Here is a 22596-nt window from a genome sequence, read left to right as displayed (position 1 = left end):
TCCTAATCCTCAAATATGAGGTAGGTATGCCAATAACACAAACCTTAAAAAAAAAAACGTAAAGGAATGCTTGCTAAAATAATAATCAAGAAATTCGATTCTAGGTAGGAGGGTAAGTCACAATGAAAGCGGACATACTGTGTCAAATATTCTCAGAATAGAATATGTTTGAAAGTTCTAGAATGACATTTTGTGCAATGGAGAAATTTTATGGTTAGAAATGATTTTATTCAAATGTACACAGTTATAACTACCATCAAATAGTGTAAAATATACTCAAAGAATTAACTAGAATGGGTGCTTTAAAGACTATCAATCATAAAATATCACAAGAGCATGATGGTAGTAATAAGATCATGGGAGAAAACTGAACCTTTTATAAGGTCTGTACAGCTTCACATACTCATAACTTTAACATAATAATAATAATGGCAAGAGGACTCTCAGTATTTCCCATGTACCATCATGACAGCAAAACGAGTTTCCTGAGTTATCTCATTTATCCTCATCAACCCTATAAAGTTAATATGTCAATTCCATTTTACCAGGGACGAAACTCAAACTGAGAAAGGTAGGTTATTTGTCCAAACTCACACAGCCGATAAGTGCTTGGTCTGGGTTTAAAGTTTAAACCCACCAGTCCCAACGCCAGCACCCAAGCCCTCAATCACTGTGCCATGCTTCCTCCAGAGGACAAAACTTGTTCCTCACCATCAAGAATAAAGTAGATTTTTAAGATGCTAATATGAAGTCAAATGGCCAAGAAGGAAGAGAAGCAAAAACCTTTGATTACAACCCACCTTATTTGTGGCTGATTTCCCCAGTTCCCTTTGGGCTCTCCTACCTACCGTGGGGAGTCCGCAAGTCTAGACGACAGACTGTAAAACTGTGTTCACATCCCTACACATTCCAACTGTTTTGTTACTCGTGTACATGGCCATTTCAGAAATTCCTAGGTAGTCTGGCATACCAAATGTCGATCACGATTTTCAGCTCTTAGAAACCCACTGTGTATTATTCTAGCCTCAAGTAAGACTTCAAAAATGTGGTCACTCTTGCTTACATTTTCTCTGGAAACCCAGAGAATAGAGGATCAAAGAAAGCGTTTTAAGGTACATGATCTTTTTCTGTCCTCCTCAGCTTTCTCTGCTCGTGACTGATGAGAAGACACCATCCTACAGGCCACCGTGTATAAGAACAGAAAGTAATGGAGCTGAGTAACGTACAGCAGTTACCTTACAAATGCTGCTGACTGCCTGACCTTTGCCATCCGTATCTAACGCTCTTCCACTTTCCAAGCGCAGTTCACAGATAAGGAGGCCGAGGGCACCACAAGAGAATTACTGAAAATATAAGCATGCAAGTGACTTTTAATATTAAAATACTTTATTAAAATGAAGTGCACCCTATCCAATAACTTTATATGTATGAAAAGATATATAAAGTTATTGGATAGGAAGTATTTCATTAGTCTCTGCTTTTAAAAGCTTTCAACAACAGGTCTGCTGCTAGTCCTGGGGACAGGGCCCCACTGAGAACCCTTTTTTCCAGAAGAGGAATCTGTTCCCGGACTGTGGGGTGGGTCCTGAAATGTTCTACCACATTTTCCTGAATGAGGTTCCACATCCAAACTTTCTGCTGCTTCTGTCTCTTGGCAGTCAGCTCCCCACTGGCAAGCATCACATCCTGGAATTCTTTCATTGTATCCCACATTTCAGTGATCCCCTCTCCACTTCTGGCAGAAATACGAATTACCTGTTGAAAAGGGAAGAACCAGAACTATTTTACTTAAAACGATAGAAAACATTGTCATGGGGACTCTGGCATTTGCCAATTAAGTCTTACAGTCTATGGCAATAGGTAGGCGACAAAAATGAGACATTTTCTCATCGTGTCAAAGTAGACACACTGAGAAATACACTAAGGTAACTTACTAAGGTTACTAAGTGCAAAGCAGAAATAAGACACTGATCCAAGGTCGTTATTTAGCTCAGAGGTTTATTTTGACTGGGGATTGCTCGAATGGTCTTCAGAGACCACAGGGATGAACTGGGAAATGGTCACTAGGATGAGAAGGGCAATGCTACGTAGGTTTCCCTGAGGGCTGAGAGCCAGAAAATGAAACCGAGCTGAGAGAGTAGCCCCATTCCCTCCGTCAAATTGCCTGGTTCAGCAGGTGCTACGAGCATGGGTATCTCCAGACGCAGCACAGACAACGTGCCGGGAGCCGACAGCAAGAAGTGTCACCGTTGCTCTCGTTATAGTGATTATAGGTTACTCTTTAATAACACAGGGCCCTGCTACAGATAAAGTGTCCGCATCAGTATTTCTGCATCACTTACTACGGGTTTTTTTTTTCCTTATCGAAAACATCACCCGACAACCATAATGGGAAGGAAAGTTACCACATCAAAAGCCTGTTCTCTCCTACTCAAACTCTAACCTAGATGGTCAAGTCATTAATTGCGCCATAATCTTCAGGATGGTTCCTTGCAGAATGGATTTGTCATCACATCCAAATGGCTTGAGCCAAGCATTAAGCTATCAAATTTATCGCCTCACATCTAGTTTTTGGCCTCTGGTGGTTGAAGGATTATACTTAAAATCGTAACTACACACTCTGTGGCTTTGCCACAGTTTTTAAAATTATAATCTCATCTACAAGCAAAGATTGATCATATGTCTAGCTTGGGACTCACATCCTCTCTTCTAACGGGCACAGTCCACTCAGGGTGAAAACTGCAGAACAGAATGCAAGCTGACCTTTGGTCTCCAGACTCCTGAACGCCTGCGGAGTAATTTCAGCGCGCTCACGTACTCTGCTTGTATCCTTCGAGCTGGCACGACCAAGTCTCCATCAGATTTGGTTATAGCCACCAGGTCTGCCATCTCAATTATACCTCTTTTAATACCCTGGTGAGAAAAAGAAAAGAAACTGATTCGTCTAAAATATTTCATGCCGTCAAAAATGGGACACCAGTTACCGCTAAGGTTTGGAGAGTCATACACTCTAACTTTTTCTCTGCACCCTCCCAAGCCCTGGGTCCTAGGAATCACAATTATTGACAGAAATTACTCAAAAGCACCGACTCTTGGGATTATGGAAGTCATCTGTAATATCTCTTTCAAATTTGGAGACTAACACGCTGAAATACATTCAGAATTAGAGTAAATATATCATCCAGACACAATATGATTGAACGGCAGGAGACAGTTCACACTGCCTCATGATAGATTCCACTTCTCGGGAGCTAACCCTGCAGGATGCAAAACCATCCATCATTCAGGTGCTTAAAAAAGAAAACACCGGGCTTCCCTGGTGGCGCAGTGGTTGAGAATCTGCCTGCCAATGCAGGGGACATGGGTTCGTGCCCCGGTCCGGGAAGATCCCACATGCCGCGGAGCGGCTGGGCCCGTGAGCCATGGCCGCTGAGCCTGCGCGTCCAGAGCCTGTGCTCCACAACGGGAGAGGCCCCAACAGTGAGAGGCCCGCGTACCACAAAAAAAAAAAAAAAAGAAAACACCTACGTCACTAACATGTTCATTTCCAGAAAGAGTCTTTGAAGTTTTCCTTAAATGTATGTAGCATTTTTGTTTTGATTTGCATTTGAGGAAAAAATAACCTGATGGCTAAAAACGCCTCAATCTCTTGATTTAAATTATGTTGCGTGAAAACACAGAAAAATCCTAAGGCCAAACCTTATTTGGAAAATGAAGATTTTGCTATCTAAGATTAAAATTTCTTTTCAAATATTTTAAAACGTAACTTTCAGTGGTTAAATTCTAATAGTTAATGTTTCTAAACTGCAGCATCCAGAGTCTGATGTCACTAGTTTTTCAGAATTTTTCAGCTGAAGGGGAGGTGTTGTGTAATATAGAATTTGGGGACTTCCCTGGTGGCGCGGTGGTTAAGAATCCGCCTGCCAATGCAGGCGACACAGGTTCAAGCCCTGGTCTGGGAAGGCCCCTCATGCCGCGGAGCCACTAAGCCCGTGCACCACAACTACTGAGCCTGCACTCTAGAGCCTGTGTGCCACAACTACGGAAGCCTAGAGCCTGTGTTCAGCAACAAGAGAAGCCACCACAATGAGAAGCCCGCGCACCACAATGAAGAGTAGCCCCCGCTCGTCACAACTAGAGAAAGCCCGTGTGCAGCAACGAAGACCCAACGCAGCCAAAAATGAATAAATAAATATAAAAATTAAAAAAAAAAAAAGCATTTATCTGGTCTTTGTCCCAAGGTTTCTGGGAGGAAACTGCTAAATCCTTGGAGTTTCCTGAGTGATAGGAGTGACTTTGTTGTTTGCCATGGGTACCTGGGACCATGCCTGGGACCATACCTGGGTTTATGCAAGATCACTCAGAATGGGGGCTGAGCACACCAGTAGAACCAACCACGTGATTAGAGGGTTGGGGCTTTGAGCCATGCACTAGCAGCCTGACCTCCTCTGGGGAGGGCGGGGCTGGAGACTGACTTCAATCACGTGGATAGTGATTTGGTCAATCAGGCCTGCATAATAAAACCCCAACAAAAACTGCAGACACTGAAGCTCAGGAGCACTCCTTGGCTGGTGAAACACATGCATGTGCCAGAAGGGAAATGTGTCCTGAGGACACAGAAGTTTCGAGTTTGGGACCCTTCCAGACCTCTCTCTCTGTGTCTCTTCATTTGGCTGGTCCTGATTTTCATCCTTCATAATAAAACTCTAGCTGGTACCGCAGTGCTTTCCTGAATTCCGTGAGTCATCCTAGTGAACTGTCGCACCTGAGGGGTAAGTGGGAACCCGCACATCTGCGGGTTCCCACAGAGGCATGGGTGACTTGGGAACCCCCAGGCCTGCTGCTTGCGTCCGGAGTGAAAGCAGTCTTGGGAGGATGATGCCCTCAGCCTGTGCAGGCTGTGCTAAGTCCAGGGAGTTAATGCCAGACTGCGCTGCAGGAGGAAAGGAAGAACCCTTTCTACAGTATATAAACTAGGACAGTGGGATCCCAGTTAAAAGCAAAGGAATATCTCATGAGGACCTTTCAACCAGCTGTAGCACAAACACCCATGTAACAGTGGTCTCTTGGCTGGAGCTATCCCCCACGTTACAGGTGGAAAGACTAAGTTGTGTCATTAGCTCAAGGTCATAAGTTCTACTACTATAAGTTGGGAAAAAAAAAAATACAGAGTTTGCCTTTGACTCGGGTATTTTAGCCAACGTGAATGATGTTTCTTTCCCTACGCTAATATCAACTTAATTTACAAAAAACCCACAACATGGGGAATTTGTACTTTCAGAGATGTACACTTTGTGTTTCGGGGGGTGAAAAAGTCAAAATAATTACCTGCAATTCATCTCCTCCTGCTGGTGGCAGTAGTAAAACAAACATGTCAACCATGTCGGCAACAGCAAACTCCGACTGCCCCACACCTGGAATTTTAAATCACGCGTGTATATTGAAACATTCACGGGAATTTGACCTCCTCGACTCCCCTGACCACCACCTCCGCTCCAGTTCATCTGCTCATACTCGCCATCACGCACTCAACCTGACCCCGCTCTAACCGCCACCTCTGAACAATGTATTAAACGCCGCTGCCTCGCCTGAAGAGCAAAGCTGGGGTCCTCCCCACCTCTGTCCAGCCCCGCTCCCACCAGCGTGGTCTCTGACTGGATGGAGAAGGCGAAGACCTGCGCCCTCCCCTCGCTCTCGCTGCTCTTTCTCGGCTCCCTTTCGTGGGGGAGCAGCTTGAGCACCTGATTCTAACCTTAGCCCATGTCTGGCAGCTTCCTTGCCTCCTTATCCCTCTATCACCCTGCAAAGCCCACCCGTGGATCAATCCTACTGCCCGTGTCTCTCCTCCATTAAGTGTCCTGGAGAAATCCCTCAGCTGTGTGGACAGGCGCCACCCGAGGGTCATGGGCTCCAACATCGGCAACATCTTCCTCTTGGTACAGGAAAAGCGAAGCCCCGAACGCCCTCGGGCAGCCTCCTTCCTGTTTCCCACAGTGGCTACTACAGACGTTCACTGTCCCATAATCTCCCCACATGACGATGATTGATGACCACCGCACCTGCTTCACGACCAAACAGAGGCAAGGACGTCCTCAGCCTCCCCCCACAACCCCACAGAGAAGCAGAAACAACACACACTCTGCCCTGCTGCCTCCTCGCCGGGCCCAGTGTCAGAAGCCTCTCCTTCCTTCCCACCTCCCCTGGGCTCCGGCTCTGCTTTATCTCCAACCTCCCCTTGTCTACAGGCTCCCATCCCTCAAACATCCCATGAGTTGGGCTCAAGTCTTTCTCATCTGAAAACCAAACACGACCAGAAAATAAGAAGACAAAAACTCCCAACCTCCTGCCCTCATCACGGCGTTTCTCACTTCCTCTTGATAGCTAAATGTCTGGAAAAAGGCAACTTATGCCCACTGTCCTCACGCGACTACTTCACATTAACCACAATCCACTTAAATCTGACTTCCACGTGCCCCACTCCACTAAACCTCCTCTCCAACTCTCTCCTTCCTTGGTGGGGCAGAGACTTCTGGTCGCCCACGCAATGTTCATCCTTCCCTATTTCCTTCCCCCAGGTTCACCAGGGGCATCAGTGTCCCAGGTGAAAGACCACATCACCAGACCCCCCAGAGACCCCCCACATCACCAGTCAGCCAGAGATGTTAATGTGTGAAAGCAAAAGTCACTAGATGGCATTTCCAGGAGAGTTCTTTCAAGAGGGCAAAGCCAGCCAGGAGGTATACCGCTTCCGACCTTCCCCTTCCTTATTCCCCCTTCTTCCTTCCTTCTACCTGGAACAGGGAGGTGAGTTAGAGCTTCATCAGCCGTCTTTTATCCATGGGCAACCTTGAGGCTGGAAACTAAGTGCTAAGAATGGAGAGCAGGGAGAGCCCCCCACCGCCCCGGGGCACTGTAGAACCACCACGACCTCTGGGCCTCCCTGCCTCCAGGCTTCTTTTATTTACAAAAAACACAAATACACAAACAAACAAAACCCACCCTCTTCCTTGTTTGAGTCAGAGGTAGTCTGAGTCTCTGAAACATGCAGCCAAACACAACTTTCCATGAATATGTGTGATTTTATGGTCCTCTTCCCCCTTGATTCTCCTACCACTACTCAGGCAACTTTTCCTCCATCTGCCCTTAGACGATGGACTCCTGGACTCTAGCCCATGTCTTCACTCCCTGCCTTCGTGCTCCATGCTCTAAGGATCCTGCGCAAAATGCAGTGCCCTGACTGGGCCACATTCGCTCACTCCTGTGTGTTTCGGTCAAGGCCCCTTAGCCCATACTTTACTTAACTCCAACCCTCCCTTCAAAACTGAGTTCAGGGGCTTCCCTGGTGGCGCAGTGGTTAAGAATCCGACTGCCAATGCAGGGGACACAGGTTCGAGCCCTGGTCCAGGAACATCCCACATGCCGTGGAGCAACTAAGCCCATACGCCACAACTACTGAAGCCTGCGCACCTAGAGCCCGTGCTCCGCAACAAGAGAAGCCACTGAAATGAGAAGCCTGCTCACCGCAACAAAGAGTAGCCCCCGCTCGCCACGTACTAGAGAAAGCCTGTGCGCAGCAACAAAGACCCAACGCAGCCAAAAAAAAAAAAAAAAAAAACTGAGTTCAACTGTCACCTCCTCCCTGAAGTCTTCCCTGATCCCCCAAATCTGAATCAGGTTGTGTCACAAACACTGATCACACAGTAATATAACAAATTGTCTCTCCACGGGAATGTGAAGTTCTTGGGGTTTCCTTTTCAGTATTTTCATTGTGTGTAACCACGTGCTAGGGATATAAAGGTGAAATAAAACATGAGGTGCCCAACTACGCTAATCTTCTCAGTGAATACTGCAGACATATGACTCTGCTTAAATAAAATGGGTGTTATGTTAGTGTTTCCATAGGTCATCCTAATGCTGACAGTTTCTCCAGCACTGAAAACATACCACCTTGTATAACAGTTATCCAGACACAGGGCTCACCTTTCTTTTCTTTAAGGGTAAGGATTATAGTCTATATACTCATATTTCCTACAGAGTCTGAGATAGCTTATATTTAATTACCTCTTTAGTAAGTATCTGCTGAATGAACAAAATGAGATTAGCCGTCATTCATCTTTATACAGCATTCATTTTAATAGTATTTTATTGTTATAGAATAGAAAATCACACTCACCCACGGTTTCAATAAGAATTATGTCATATCCACCTCCTTCGCACAACAGAATAGCTTCGTTTGTGGTCCTTGTCACACCTCCTAAAGTACCTCTAGTAGGAGATGGCCTGATGTATGCATTCATATCTCTTGATAACTCAGTCATTCGGGTTTTATCACCTAAGAGTGATCCTAAAACACACAGTTACATTTCATAATCATGGAACACCTATAAGGGCCAATTATCAATCAGCCAATTCCTAGGGGAAGTGCTTCAGGACATTTCTCCCCAAACCTCAAATTGTATTTCATATTATTAAGCTTTTTTCCAACACCATGTATGTAACGATGCCAAATTAATCTATTTAATGTGTTAAGCCCCTCAACACCTATAATGGCTCCCACTGACCAGAGGTTCAAATCTAGATTCTTCAGTCTTGCATTGGAGGCCCTCAGAATGTAGCCTACCTTACCTGTCCAATTTCAGCTTCACTAACCCCCAAATCAATCTTCCATTCCAGTTGGGGTGGTTTCTTTACTGTCCTCTTAACGTTGCTGTGTTTATGGTTCTCAGCTGGGAGTGATTTTTTCCCCCAGAGGATACTTAGCAATGTGTAGAGTTATTTGTACTTGTCACAACTGGAGGGAAGGGTGTTCCTGGCATCTGGTAGGTAGACATCAAGGATACTGCTAAGCATCCTTCCATGTGCAGGACAGCTGCCCACAACAAAGAATGTCATCAGTGCCAAGGTTGAGAAACTCTGCTTTAACTGAGTTGCTTGTGTATAGGACCATGTCTTACATATCTTGTACACTGAATGCTTGTTCACAGTAGGCAATTAATGTAATGCCTGTGGAATAGAACCGTTGCTGTTTCCGTGTGTACTGCAGTTTTCTGGCAAACACCAGTACCTGCAAATTCTAGAAGACTGAAAGCCCCGGAATTAGTGAAATTACCTTTACCTTCTCTCCTTTAGCCACGTAGTAACATCTGAAAGTGTAGTGCTGTTCTAACCTGAATTTTAATTTCTGCTCAAGAGCTCACCTTTCCAAAGCTGCTGCTAAACACTGAGGAGTCCCTTACAGATATGACCTTTTCCTTGATGATTCCAGTTTCGACTTCTCATAGGTTCTAATGCCCCAGCATACACCTACCAACAGCTCGACTACCTTATTTACTGTACATAAAACTTTGTTCTAAAGTAATTTTCTGGGTGAAATCATCTCTGTGTAAGTCAACAGTCTGCCAAAGCTACACTTTAAATTATTTTCCTATAGATCCTAACACACCGAACTAAAACATTTATGAAATTACTCTCCCATATAATTGTCTTTGCCAGTGAATCTCAAACTGGTGACTGCAGAGCCTCAGGGAGGCCTCCAAGCTCCCACTGCAGGGGGCCCGTGAGTCCGAAGCACAACAAGGATTGACTACAGGCTTCTCAAACTTCAATGGAATGCTATTTTCAAATGTATCTACTGTTACAATGAAAAGGTAAGAGTGTCCTGTTTATCCTTGCACAGTTTTTTCTTTCAGAGTCTTTGTATTTTTACCTGAGAAAAGGACCTTCATTTTTGGTCTGAGAAAGGTGAGGAACCACATAGCTATGTAACTTCCATCAGGTTATCTCATGTCACCATTTCCGCTACTCTTATCTCAAACTATTGTTTTCTTTTGCTATTGCAAGTATTCTAGAGTATTATGAAGGTGGGAGGAAAGTCTCTGCACCTGTGTGAAAATGAAGGCCACTATAAATAAATTCTTTGTTCAAGTGCTTACCTTTCACAAAGTTCTTAGACTATAAAAAAGGATAATACACTGACATGGATTTAATCTTGAACTTTGCGAGTATAAATTTTACTTTACGGTTAACCCTTTCATTATAGTGAATCAAAAACTGTGAATGTTCTCAGCTAAATTTCTCAATGGATGGTAACAGGAATTGTTGTCCACCTCTCTATTGACCTAAAGCCCCTGAAATATGATACTGTATTTATTTTTTAGCATTAAACCCACAGGATATAAACCAAACCCTTCCACAAAACACCCTGTATTTCCCCCTTCGCAACACACATTACATTGTAATGGCCTGCGTGCACCTGTCTGTTTCCCTCGTGAGATATAGAGCTCCATAAGGCCAAGAGAATGGCATCTTATTCAACATTAAACAACACAGTACCTTTTTTGTACAGGGCCTCGCCTACGATAGGTGCTGAAATACTTGTTAAATGAATAACTGTCATGTGAGATGCTTCAATCATCAAGAGGGGTAAGGGAAGAAAAGGCTTTCCTGAGTATTTATATAGTATGATTTATGTTTCCCTTAAATGATCCTTTGGGGAACTTAGTTTATTCATTTTATCTCTGATGAGCTGCGAGTTAAACTTTGAGTGACTGCATGACCTCAAATCAGTAATTGCCGAGCACTGTGTGCAATGTACTAGGCTAAGTGCTGCCAGGAACAGAGTATATCACATGGTCCCTCTAAGAGCTTTCTGTTTAACTGAACATGTAATATAAACAGGTGACAAGTTAAACAGAGCATGAAGATTTTTTTAAGCTTGAGAAGAGACGTTACAATATGGGGAAATTACTGAGTAAGAAGCTATTTTCTGAACTGCGTAGGGGCTGATGGAGCCAGGAAAAACAATAGAAGGAAAAGGGGCTGAGCCTCAGGTATGATAGACAAAGGGGTGAAACTGACTTTTGATCATCTCCAACTTCTGGCACCTGTTCTCCTAGTTCTCTACGTACCCAGGCTACTCCTAGGTTACCTGTAAGCTAACCTCCCCTGGAGAACCCGATGCCCCAAACACCTCCCTCAGCCTCCACCTCACACCCACCACCTCCCTTCCTTCACTGAGACCAAACTCAGCCAGAGGTTAGAAGACACCCGTCTGTGCAGATTCCCCCTAAACTGCAACAGAGAGCCGGCTCCACTCCACAAGCCCCTCCTCTGCAAGTTACGAAGCAGCAGCAATACTCACCACCGCTAGTACAAGAAGAAGGGTCCACAGCCAGCACAGATAATTTGTGCCCTCTCTCAGTAAGCATTTTTCCAAAATATTCTATAAAGGTTGACTTCCCAGCACCAGGAGGCCCAGACAATCCTATGGTGGAGACAGACTTTGTAATTTCATGAAATAAATGAAATCAGCACCATGATGAGTTCTATTAAAATACCAGACTACCTTCTACTTCTAATTTATTAAAACCGTCATTAATGTAGTTTAACGCTTCCTAAAGCAGTAAACGAAAATCTACCTATTTATCTAGTCCCTGAGTAACAGGGATACAGGAGGGAGAGAAGTCAGAGTTCCATATGTTCACCAGGTTCACTTTTAAAAATTACAAAATGTGACTTGCCTTTTTAGTATAACGTAGAGCTTTTGGGGCAGACTTCATTGCCTGTGTTGTTAATGTGCTGAATTTCTCCAACATCTGCCCACCTCTCATCATGATCAATGATTATTCCACCCACCCCGATTCTGTCCATGCTATGTTCCCACTGGAAGAACAACTCATTACTCCAGAAATTCCCAGTGATTGAGAAAATAATTTTCTACTTATGAAATACAATTTTTTCATCTCACTCATAACTCAAAGAAAATAATATAAACTGAATCCTGAAAAAAAAAAACTTTTTTTTTTTTAATCTTAAGAAAGGCAGGAAATTCCCCTACTTGGAGAGTTAGCAGAGCATGGCAGGCAAGAACACAAACTCTGGAGCCAGTCGGCCAGGTCTATTTCTAGCTCTACCTCTTATGAGCTGTGTAATCTTGGGCAAGTCACGTAATCATTCTGTACCTGAGTACACTCTGCCATAAAATGGATATAAGAGCACCTATTTCTTCAGGTTATTGTGAGGATCATATGAGTTAATTTTGCAATATGTTTAGAATAGCACATGGCATCAGGAGATATATATGTTCAATAAAATCTATAAAACATAAGCACTTAATTGTAACTACATAAAGTATGTATGGCATATGGTATGCTTGGCGACATACCACAATCTTCAGGGCAGGTCTCTGTTTTAATGGGTGCTGAATAAACATTTGTTGCTTTTATTTACCACGGTGATAAAACAACTGCAACAAAGACTCAGGTTTATCTGGCCTCATAAGGTCCGGATGGAAGAAGCAGAATAGTGCTGCAAATTTATGAGTTGCTAGTTATGTATGAGTTGCTGGTTAACTCTAGGTATTTCTGGACATTTTCTCTTCAAAGATTCTCTACAGCCTAATAAGTAAACACTCTGTCATAACTGGAATTTCTCTTTGGGAATTTGCTATTTTGTCCACAATACATAAAGAGTATTAACACCCAGCGCAGTACTCTCAGAAAGAGAGTCCCCGCAGTGAGGGCAGAAGAATAAGGTGAGGGGGAAATGTGGACTAGTACAAACAGCAGTTGGTGAGCTCTTTTGGAAATTATCTTTAAAGCATTAGGCCCCATTACCCTAAAATCTAGGAGGTTTTAGGCCCCGTACTGCAAATAAACTGAGACGTAAGTAATGCCAATCCACTTTTAAGTATATTTACCCATTCCTCACACAATTTATGCACTTTGTCCACCATTTTAAGTTGTTTGTAGTGCGAGGGTTGGTTGGAATCACCTAGTTTGCCATCATGAAAGGCGCTCGCTCCACCCAAAACTTGCTTAATTCCTTCTGGTCAAACACGTCTAGATTGTTCTATAATGCACAGCTTCGAAAATATAACAAGCTTATTTGCAATTACAGAAACAGGTCAACTGTTTAAGAAGTGAACATCTAATATTTTTAGACAGCAAATGAACATGGTGTCTCCTTTAAAAGACATTTTGGTATTGAGCTGGCTGTGCTTAGAGCCAAGCCATTTCCAGAAACTCTAATAAACAAGTATCTGAGGTACCTCCCTAGTGGCACAGTGGTTAAGAATCCACCTGCCAATGCAGGGTACACGGGTTCGTGTCCTGGTCCGGGAAGATCCCACATGCCGCGGAGCAACTAAGCCCGTGCGCCACAACTACTAAGCCTGCGCTCTAGGGCCTGTGAGCCACAACTACTGAGCCTGCGTGCCACAACTACTGAGCCCGCATGCCTAGAGCCCGTGCTCCACAACAAGAGAATCCACCGCAATGAGAAGCCCGCGCACTGCAATGAAGAGGAGCCCCTGCTCGCCGCAACTAGGGAAAGCCCGCGCACAGCAACAAAGACCCAATGCAGCCAAAAATAAATAAATAAATAAATAAATTTATTATTTTTTTTAAAAGTATCTGAAAGAAGTGAGACTTGCTTAGAGAAAAGACTAACGAAACACCTAAGAAGTAGAATTCTGAAATGTGATAAGGATAATTATGGTTGCTATAACCACAACAGCAGGGAAGTCACTTTAGACTATTAAGCAGAAGTTCTACTGAGAGAAAGGAGTAAACTGGTGAACAGTTCTTCCTGCGCACGTTTCTGTTCTGGGAGCCACAGCGAGATCCCTGCCAAAAGAGGAATCTCATCTTATTCTCTTAAAATACAGAGCCTTCGTTCAAATGGCCATTGCATTTCCCACCACGTAACAAGACTAATATTTACAAAGAAAAGGCATTCAAAATTCATTCCAAAATTCTGCAAGGACAAAAAAATCCCCATTAGATCATAAGCTATTTAGACTTATTTTAAAAGAAGAGAGAATTTAGAAAAATATTTACTGGACAAAAAACAAAACAAAAAAAACCGAAAAAACAAAGACTGACCCACTCGAAATGCTAGTGGTTTTCCTTTACTTAATTTCTCTTGTTCTCTGTGGCGGACTAACACTTTCTGAAGAAGCACCTGGGCTAGCTCTTTCTTCCTGTTGTGAGTTGATTCTATAAGAGTTATGGCCTCCGCCAAGCAGGCCCTTTGCCCTTGGATTAAACCAGTATAAAGCTCATCCACAAGCCTTTGTTCTTTATCAGAAAGTCCTTCTGTCTGTTCCTTTAAGGTTGTTTGCAGACATAATTTTCTTGTTAAACCATTTGACGGCAGCATCCACTTTGCATGATGGAGTCCGAGATAACTGAATGGCTGAGCACATGGGAGTCCTGATCTGAGGTGAGTACTTGAGGGTAAGATGAAGTGGTAACGTCGGTAAAGTGTTCTTAAAAGGACTTTAAGGAAGTCCCGATGAGGATGTTGGAGCAGCATGGGAATATTCATTTTGCTTGTAACTGAAGAAATGGCTGGAGGTTTTTTGGTTCAGTGCGATTCATGACTCCCTAAGAGAAAGAAAAACATATTTTGCCAGTTCAACATGCAACTAAGATACGGAAGTAGTAAAACTGCAAGCTTAGTGTTCTCCCTAGATTCTAAAACACACATAATCAGGGGTTTGGGTTGTACAGAGGCATGAAAGTTTCTTCCCAAACTTAAGAGCAAGGACTCCTTCCTTGTCCACAGTTAATATTCAGAGTAACCCAAATCATGAAACTACTGCTCTGCTGTGAAGTCCAGTACACATTAAAATTTTCTTTTAAACAAAAAACAAACATACCAAAAAAAAAACAACACCCAATAGAGTAGAAATTCTGTCATGATTATTTTCTTCCGTCTACAAACCTTACATCCATCATAACGATTTCCTCAGATCGAATATACCCTATTCCGAAGCTCATTCAAAAGGTTAAAAAAAAATCCCTCTGATGCTGGCCTTTTATTCATCTCCATAAAAGAAAGGTGATTAGTAAGGCAGGCATTCAGGCAAAAGTTTAGATCCATGTATGTATTCAATAGACTCACCTGGCACACAGATAATACACAAAGAATGGCCTAACATAAGCACACAAGCCACCACCACAAACCTTCGTGTGAAATGAACCGTGAGGACTGTCTGGAACCTGATCCAGGGCATCTCAAAGTACGGTCAGAACCACCTTGGTGCGTATTAAAAATGCTTATCCCGGGGCTTCCCTGGTGGCGCAGTGGTTGGGAGTCCGCCTGCTGATGCGGGGGACAAGGGTTCATGCCCCGGTCCGGGAAGATCCCACATGCCGCGGAGCGGCTGGGCCCGTGAGCCATGGCCGATGAGCCTGCGCGTCTGGAGCCTGTGCTCCGGGACGGGAGAGGCCACAACAGTGAGAGGCCCGCGTACCGCAGGAAAAAAAAAAAAAAAAAAAATGCTTATCCCCATCCCCAGGAATCAGAATCTCCGTGGGTAAGCACACTAAAGTTTGAGCCACTATAGGATTGGATAAGGACCCTTCGCTTAGATCTACTGATATTCTCCGCTTCAGACTGTATTAGACAATGAAGGCGGACAGGGTCCACTGAGAGTCAGGAGAGTGTGGAGGTTATGAGCCAGGGCCACTCTGCGTCTCTGCCACTTAAGCTATCATGTCCTTGGGCAAGTTACTTAACCACTCTGTGCCTCAGCTTCCTCTTGAGTTAAGAGAATAGAGAAGAGACTAGGAAAGCTAGAACAAAATGAGTTAATTCATATAAAAAGCTGGGAACAGTGCCTAGAACATAGTAAGAGCTCAATAAACATTAGCTCTTATTACTACGACACCAATTTATAAAACTTTAGTAAAAATTAGGTCATAGACCTAGCTTCCAGTGGCAAACTAAAATTTACAAACAATACATAACACCTACCAAGTCTGCATTTATGATTATTTGAAATTTTTGGTTTTCAAGTACCTTGTAGCACATGAAATAAATTACCTTGTGGCTCCCAAGTCCCTCTCTAAATTGTGTTCCAAGGCCAGCACAAAATTAATTTTAGCTAAATAATGTTTTATTAGGAAAAAAGAAGAAACATTTTAAGATTTTTTTATTGTTAGAAATATAACTGCTCATCATTTTACTGTTAGTCTTCTAAAAGGACAATTTATTTTAAAATGTGTAAAAATGTTTCTAAAAAACAACTTAAAAACATCCACTACCGCCCTTCACATAAACACACAAAAAGACATTTAAAACAAACAAAAAAAACTAAGAGGTGCTCTATTCTGGCTCTTTCGATACCACCTTTAAACACACTTCTTTCTCATACATACCACCACCACTGCCACCAGACTAGAAAGTGAACAGGCAAGGCTATTTTCTGAGCAGGTACTACCTTCCAGGTCCCAGGCTAGGTTGGTTACAAAAATAATAGCGATAATAGTGTCTTTGAGGGTGGTGACAGTGATATTTTATTATGTTCCAGTCACTGTACTATAAACTTCTGTATTAGTATTCTAAGGCTGCTGTAACAAATTAACCACAAACTCGGTGGATTAAAACAACAGAAATTTATCCTCTCATGGTTCTGGAGGCTGGAAGTCAGAAATCAATGTGTTAGCAGGATGTCACTCCCTCCAAAGGTTCTAGAAGGGGACTTTTCCCTGCAGGGGTCCTCAGCTCATGGCTGCAACACTCCAATCTCTGCCTCTGTCTTCACACGGCTTACTCTTTGTGTCTCTCCTCTGTGCAGACATCTGTTGTTGAATTGGGACCATTCAGATAATCCAAGATGATCTCACCTCAAGATCCTTAACTTAATTACATCTGCAAAGACCCTTTTTCCAAATAAAGTCACATTCTCAAGTTCCAGGGATTAGCACGTGGACATATCTTTTTGGAGGCCACCATTCAATCCACTACACCTCCTTAGGTGGACAGCCTCCTTATCTTACCCTAAATGACGTAATCCCAGCACTTCAACAGCTCACAGAGTAATAAACACCGTGTCCAAAGAAAGAACAATGTGCTGTGGGAACAGACAAGGTTACAGAAACTAACTCTCCTGTGGGAGGAGAGGGTTCAAGTCATGCAGGAGACTATGTCAGGGCTGGGTCCGAAAGGTTAAGCAAAGCTGAAGAAGGATGAGGCAGGCCTTCTAGGCTGAGGACATACTTGTACAGAGGCCGAGCTGGGACCTGGTCTCTTCCCTGCCATATCAGAGAAGACTGAGTAATTCAGTGAAGCAGAAACCTGGCATACATACATATGGAACTAGTGATAAAAAATGAAGCCCAATCAGGATGTAAACTGAGGCCAAGGAAGTAGATGTTGTCTTGGTGGAGGAGAAACAACAGAGATCTTCAGGGACGGCAGTGACCTAATCAACTTTGGTGTTTAGGAGATAACACTAGGAGCAGCGGCAAGAAGTCGAGTGACCAGATCCTGGTAACATACAGCCCAGCCTAGCAAAGACCCAAAAGAGATGATGGGGACCTGGGCCAAGGCAAGGCATTAAGGGACGGAGAGGAGAAGCCGGATTCAAGACCCTCTTGTCCACATTAGGATCCCCAAAGCTTGCCATGGAGCCTGGCGCATTGCAATGGTTCAAAAAAATGCTAATGTGAACTTATTTCGTTTCCCACTTGCTTGTCACTCAAGAGTTTATGAACCATTTTCAAATACTTTATTTCACTTTATTCTCCCAGACAATTCCATGAGGACAGTTGGATAGTTGTTACTATTCTCATTTAATAAAGGGAAACCAAGAGTGAGTTAGGTGACTACAGTCATAACCAGTGGTAGGGCCAGGACTCAAACACTGGTCTTTTGACTCTCTGTGGCATTTTGTCTTAATAAATTGCTTTAGAATAAAGGAAAGCTCCTTTGGCTAAGAGGGAAATAGATATTAGTAACTCTGCCCCTCCCCAAGTGGAGCAAAGAATGGATTCGATTTAAAATATGCCCTTTTATTAATTCCAGATCTTGGTGTCAACTCTAGATTCTTGTATAAAAAGAGGAGTGGAGTCATGCCACATTAAGGGAACACCAAATAACCCTCCACATTTGAGTATGGAATGATTATGGCAGGCTGTTTATCTTCATTTTGTTTCTTTTTCTTTCTCTCTCTTTTTTCCCCCCTTAGGCCAAGATGAAAAATTAGTTTACATTTTCTGTGCAAACCTTATCAGTAGGAGATCCCAATAATGTATTAGGTGACAGAACAGACCAAATTTCTAAAACTTTTAAATGTTTTCTTGCTCCACAGAATAACTCACACCTGACAATGAAGTGCAGAACATAGTTAAACTCATTTTAACCACATCAACCAGATTTTAAAGGAGTTCATAAATTTTTTAAAAGCCAATATAACTGCCTTGTATGAACACCTTTCTGCCCTTATTTACGTGTCGCAGGCAGAACAGACTAAGTCTACTGGAGTGGCAAAGTCATGCAGGTAGGGAGAAGGCCTTCCCACCCGCTCCTGTAACTAAGCAGCTTTTCCTGCTTTCTTACGGAAAGAAATCTAATAACCTGGCCAATAATCAAATCAAACTGTTTCAATGAATGTTCACAACTCTTAAGAGTATGGCTTCATCCTACAATTTTAAACTGAGCACTACCAAAATAAGAGAAATTTTGCAGCATTTACAACACACAGTAAGATGCCTCAAAGCACCACCATTCCTAATAAACCAGAATGTCAACTTATTAATATATAATGAAAAACATCAAGTAAGCAAAAATACTGAAATAGGTTGGGTAAGTGCATCCCCTTCCCTGCAAGAGGGTTCATATGGACAGCAGCATTTTAAGGTGCTAGTTTTCCACATTTGTTTTCCTCCAAAATATCTTTTATATCCATTCCATTCTCTCCACCATCATGTCCACATTACTATAATGACTTTCAAACTCGCATCAAAGTCCATAAGAAAAAATACACTTACATCAGTCAACACACAGGCATACATATAACTAAAATAAAAGTTTCATAAAACATTATTTAACCCTATTACATGTGATATCCTCTAATTCTCTTTTATATTTTTTCTTAAAATGAAGATTGCAATCTACCAATAGGCAGAAACTACTATAGCCATTTCTATGGTCGTTATTAACCATCTTCCTTCCATACTACCACTTATCCTCATAAAATGTAAATCTGATGATATTACTCCACTGCTTAAAACACTTTAAAAGTTCCCTCTATCTTATCTTAAAAAAACTGTTTTCTGTGATTTACCTGTTCATTCATTCAGCAACTATTTATTGAGAACCTACCATATGCTAGGCACTCTGCTAAGGCCTTGGAATACACTTGTGTACAGGTCCAACATGGCTCCCAACATCATGAAGTTTACAATCCAGCCAAGCCAGTCATTACATAAATCTTTCATACTCTCTATGAGTGCTCTTATCTACTTCTCCAACTTAACTCATCCCCCTCCTCCACTTTTACCATATTGCTGTAACTATTCTGATCTGCACAAAGGTTCCAGAAAAACCCACACTCTTTTATACATCTTGGTCATTGTCCGTGATGTTCCTTCTGATTGGAATGCCTTAATCATCTCACAAATTCCTCCTCAGCTGTCAAGACCAACTCAAGAGTCTCCTCCTCTATAGACAGTTCCCTGGCCTCCTTTCTATACCCCTTCAGTCAGCATTTCTATCTCCTGTCATCATGTACTGGTCACATCCCTCTATTACTGTGCTAATCACATCGTTTTGTGACCATTTTTTAAGATGTCAGTCTTGCCTAGACCGAGTTATCGTTGGATCCACAGTTTATGGCTCACATTTTAGGGCTCACAGAATAAATGAATGAATGTATGCTATAGTTTTGTATGGGTCAATAACTCCATTATGCTGATTACTCAGTTGATCGGTGTTTGAAAACTTACATTTTTCTAGATTTCACAGTATAAATATATTTTTAGGACTTCCTTCTTAAAATCTATTTCAGTATATGGATGTTTTCCTTCATTAAAAATTTGCTCTGCAGCAGCCAGTCTGACTTGGAATATTTGTCTTGAAATTGATCCAATGAATATTCTCAATTTCAATAACTACTCTGGCAAGAAAAAGCATCCAGGATTTCCAAAATCAATACATTAGGTCAGTGTCTGCGGCACCGCACAGTTCATACAGGCGAAGCAGTGTTTACACCATGTGTTTCTATTCCTCAATGCTAATCACTTTTGATGTGAAGATAAGTTGTCAGATGCCATTAATCTGGTTACCATCTCCCATCATCCCCACAGGAGGCTTTACTTTCTTCTTTTCAAATAATTTCAGGAAATTTTGGTAGAACAGAATGACTTTTTCAACAAGCAGCTTTTCAATAGGTCGCTGTTATAGCAGAGTAATACAGAACACATACTTAATTCATGCAGGGAATATTCTAAAGTTCTCTGTCCACTTTACCTTTTATCACTCTCTGTTAAGACTATTTCCCAATTTCTACTTTCAGGTTTCAATCTTCTGAGGAAGTCTTGATTTTTCTAAATTCCATCACCAGTCAATGTCCTGATTCATTTCCACTGCTACTACCCTAGTTCAAACCTGAACTAGTCTTAAGGGGCTCTGAGACTAGCTATGGGACCTGGGCAGTCTCTACTATTCTCCATATGAAAATATTAAGACTTACACATCAAGGTCAAAGTGAGCATGAAATGAAATTGCGTGCATGAGAGGGCCTGGCATCGACAGGCGTTAATCAACTCTAAGGAACCTTCTTTTCTCTCTTCCCCAGTCCTCCATCTTGGACGTCACAGCAAGACTCATACTGAACCATGAATGTGATCTCCTTACTAATCCACCTCAAATTCCTCCAATAGTTTCCCACACCCTAGGACAGTAGTTCTTAAAGTGTGCTCCCAAGACCAGTAGCATCTCCATCAACTGAGAACTGGTAAGAAGGGGATATTCTCAAGTCCCACCCCAGACCTTCGGAATCAGGAACTCTGAAGGTGGAGGCCAAGCCTGCCACCGTCTCACAAGCCTGCCAGGTGATTCTGATGTAAGCTCAAATTTAAGAACCAGTGCCGGAGGATAAAGTCCAGTCTGGTATTGAAGGGTTTCCCAAACCAGTTTTCCTCCATTTACTGCACTTGCCTTCTCAGACCTCTCCTAAGGAGAGTTAACTAATTATCTTCCAAACCTGCTGTTCGCTTTCCCCACTGAGATTTTACTCACTCCTCACATCCTTCCCCTCCATGACACCTCTCCATTTCAACCCAGCTTAAACCCCAGTTTTCTTAAATCCCTTCCTATCAGTTTCCAGGAACTTCTTGCTCTTTTGATTCCAATTATTTCTGAGTACTCAGGTGATAATCTGCAGATGTCACAAACTCCCTGTTCCTGGCCCACAGAGGGTGTGTGAGTGCATAACTGCAGGTTGCCAACAATATTAAAAATCAAGAAAAAGCACAAAGAGAGAGATTTTTGGCCTGTGTTGGAGAAAATCATATCTGTGTATGAGGGACCCACATTCCCACATGGCAACAATCAGCTGAGGGGTACTCATTTCAAGCATTCACCAGCACTTTCCATGCCAAATAAAGGATTTTCGATATCTTCAAATATCTCAAGTTGTAACTTACATTTCTTACCATTATATAACTTTTCACGTTTCTTTGTCTCTCCTAATAGAATACAGCCCTTAAAGGAACTGAACTGTCTGGTTCTTACTACCTTGCACACAAAACGATATGAAGTTTTTACTACATAAAAGAACATTCTGGACATTGTAGACCCCAAAATGATTAGGAATCTGCACAGGCTTTCGGGAAACTTTTCGTTTTCTACCAACTTGGAAAAGCTATAGTAGTGTTTGTTTTCCAAAGTATATGTATTAAGGCACAACTCTCAAGATACTTAAATTTTTTCAGGTCATTCTGGCTTAGATTGTCTTTCATTTTCTAATGATAAAACCAAATTATCTGAATACAGTATGTCTGCTGGAAGAGACCTAGTCCGCGCCCGGCACAGTATTTGACAGAACCTAGATGCTGTTTGTGACTTTCGATTTGAACCCTATTTTTTTTTGCACCCTATTTTTATATCCTGGATTTTATTCCATAAAAGATGAGTTTTAATTTCCCTCTTTGGTAGTAGCTAACCTGGACTATTGTGCCTTTTTCCGACCCATCCTCTGGTTAACCATTAGGTTTGGCAGCGGCAAGGGACCAGCCACCTTACCAAAACTGCCTTACTGAGGCACAACGGTAAACTCACAAGCCTGTCCAAAATGATGAAAATTTTAAAACGCTGTTTGAAGAGAATTTCCTTTCTAAGGAGAAAACCAACCTCTGAACCCATTTTGCCAACGCCTGCTTGTCCACACACTTCCCGCACGCCCGACATCATCCAACTCAATAATAGTCTCTTCTTCCTTCCCCCTCCCCAAATCCTCCAGGGGGCGCCGCGACGCCGACATGGGCTCCCCGACGACCCGAGGCGGGAACCCCGCCGGACTCCGGACGCCGCGCGCTACCCCCAGCCCCTACTCACCCACCCGCGACCACGGAAGTACAGCCCCGCCCCGCCCCGCCCCGCCCCTTCCGCCGGGCCGATTCGCCCCGCCCCGCGCTCGCGGGCGCGCAGGCGCAGTGCCCACTGCCGGCGCGTGGGGCAAGAGGAGCGGCCGGGTACCGGGTGGCGGCGTGGGGTGTGGCCTGGGTCCCGGCGGACTTGGCCGCGAGTTATGTGGCGGAGGGCCTGTGAGCCTTGAAGGCCTGCGGGCCCGCGGAGCGTAGGGAG

The 22596-nt window shown here is 43.1% G+C and overlaps 2 protein-coding genes across 5 annotated transcripts in view; one reads left to right on the top strand and one right to left on the bottom strand.

The window, feature by feature from the left end:
* The window catches only part of LOC117195964 (uncharacterized), a 55152-nt gene extending 50008 nt beyond the window's left edge, over window positions 1-5144 (top strand). Inside the window, exon 5 of the mRNA XM_049709345.1 lies at window positions 1141-5144. Coding sequence (XP_049565302.1) covers window positions 1141-1221 — 81 coding nt within the window. The 3' untranslated portion in view covers window positions 1222-5144. The remainder of the gene's footprint in view (window positions 1-1140) is intronic.
* On the bottom strand, window positions 1365-22389 carry MMAA (metabolism of cobalamin associated A). 4 transcript variants are annotated; one of them, XM_033402737.2, is made up of 7 exons: window positions 22348-22389; window positions 13884-14387; window positions 11141-11263; window positions 8174-8344; window positions 5329-5414; window positions 2764-2913; window positions 1365-1755 (listed from the first exon to the last, which is right to left on the bottom strand). In XM_033402737.2, exons 2-7 carry the CDS (start codon window positions 14326-14328, stop codon window positions 1468-1470), a joined length of 1263 nt encoding a protein of 420 aa, XP_033258628.1. In that variant the 5' UTR covers window positions 14329-14387; window positions 22348-22389; the 3' UTR covers window positions 1365-1467. The 4 variants fall into 4 exon arrangements, with proteins under 4 accessions (XP_033258628.1, XP_004263657.1, XP_049565494.1 ...); XM_004263609.4 differs by lacking the exon at window positions 22348-22389 and adding an exon at window positions 22144-22272; XM_049709537.1 differs by lacking the exons at window positions 13884-14387; window positions 22348-22389 and adding an exon at window positions 22144-22341.
* Window positions 22390-22596: the final 207 nt, after the last annotated feature.

This window comes from Orcinus orca, chromosome 4, assembly GCF_937001465.1.
Source record: "Orcinus orca chromosome 4, mOrcOrc1.1, whole genome shotgun sequence".
Taxonomy (NCBI): domain Eukaryota; kingdom Metazoa; phylum Chordata; class Mammalia; order Artiodactyla; family Delphinidae; genus Orcinus; species Orcinus orca.
Note: the sequence above shows the minus strand (reverse complement) of the source record. Positions and strands in the feature narration are given on the sequence as shown.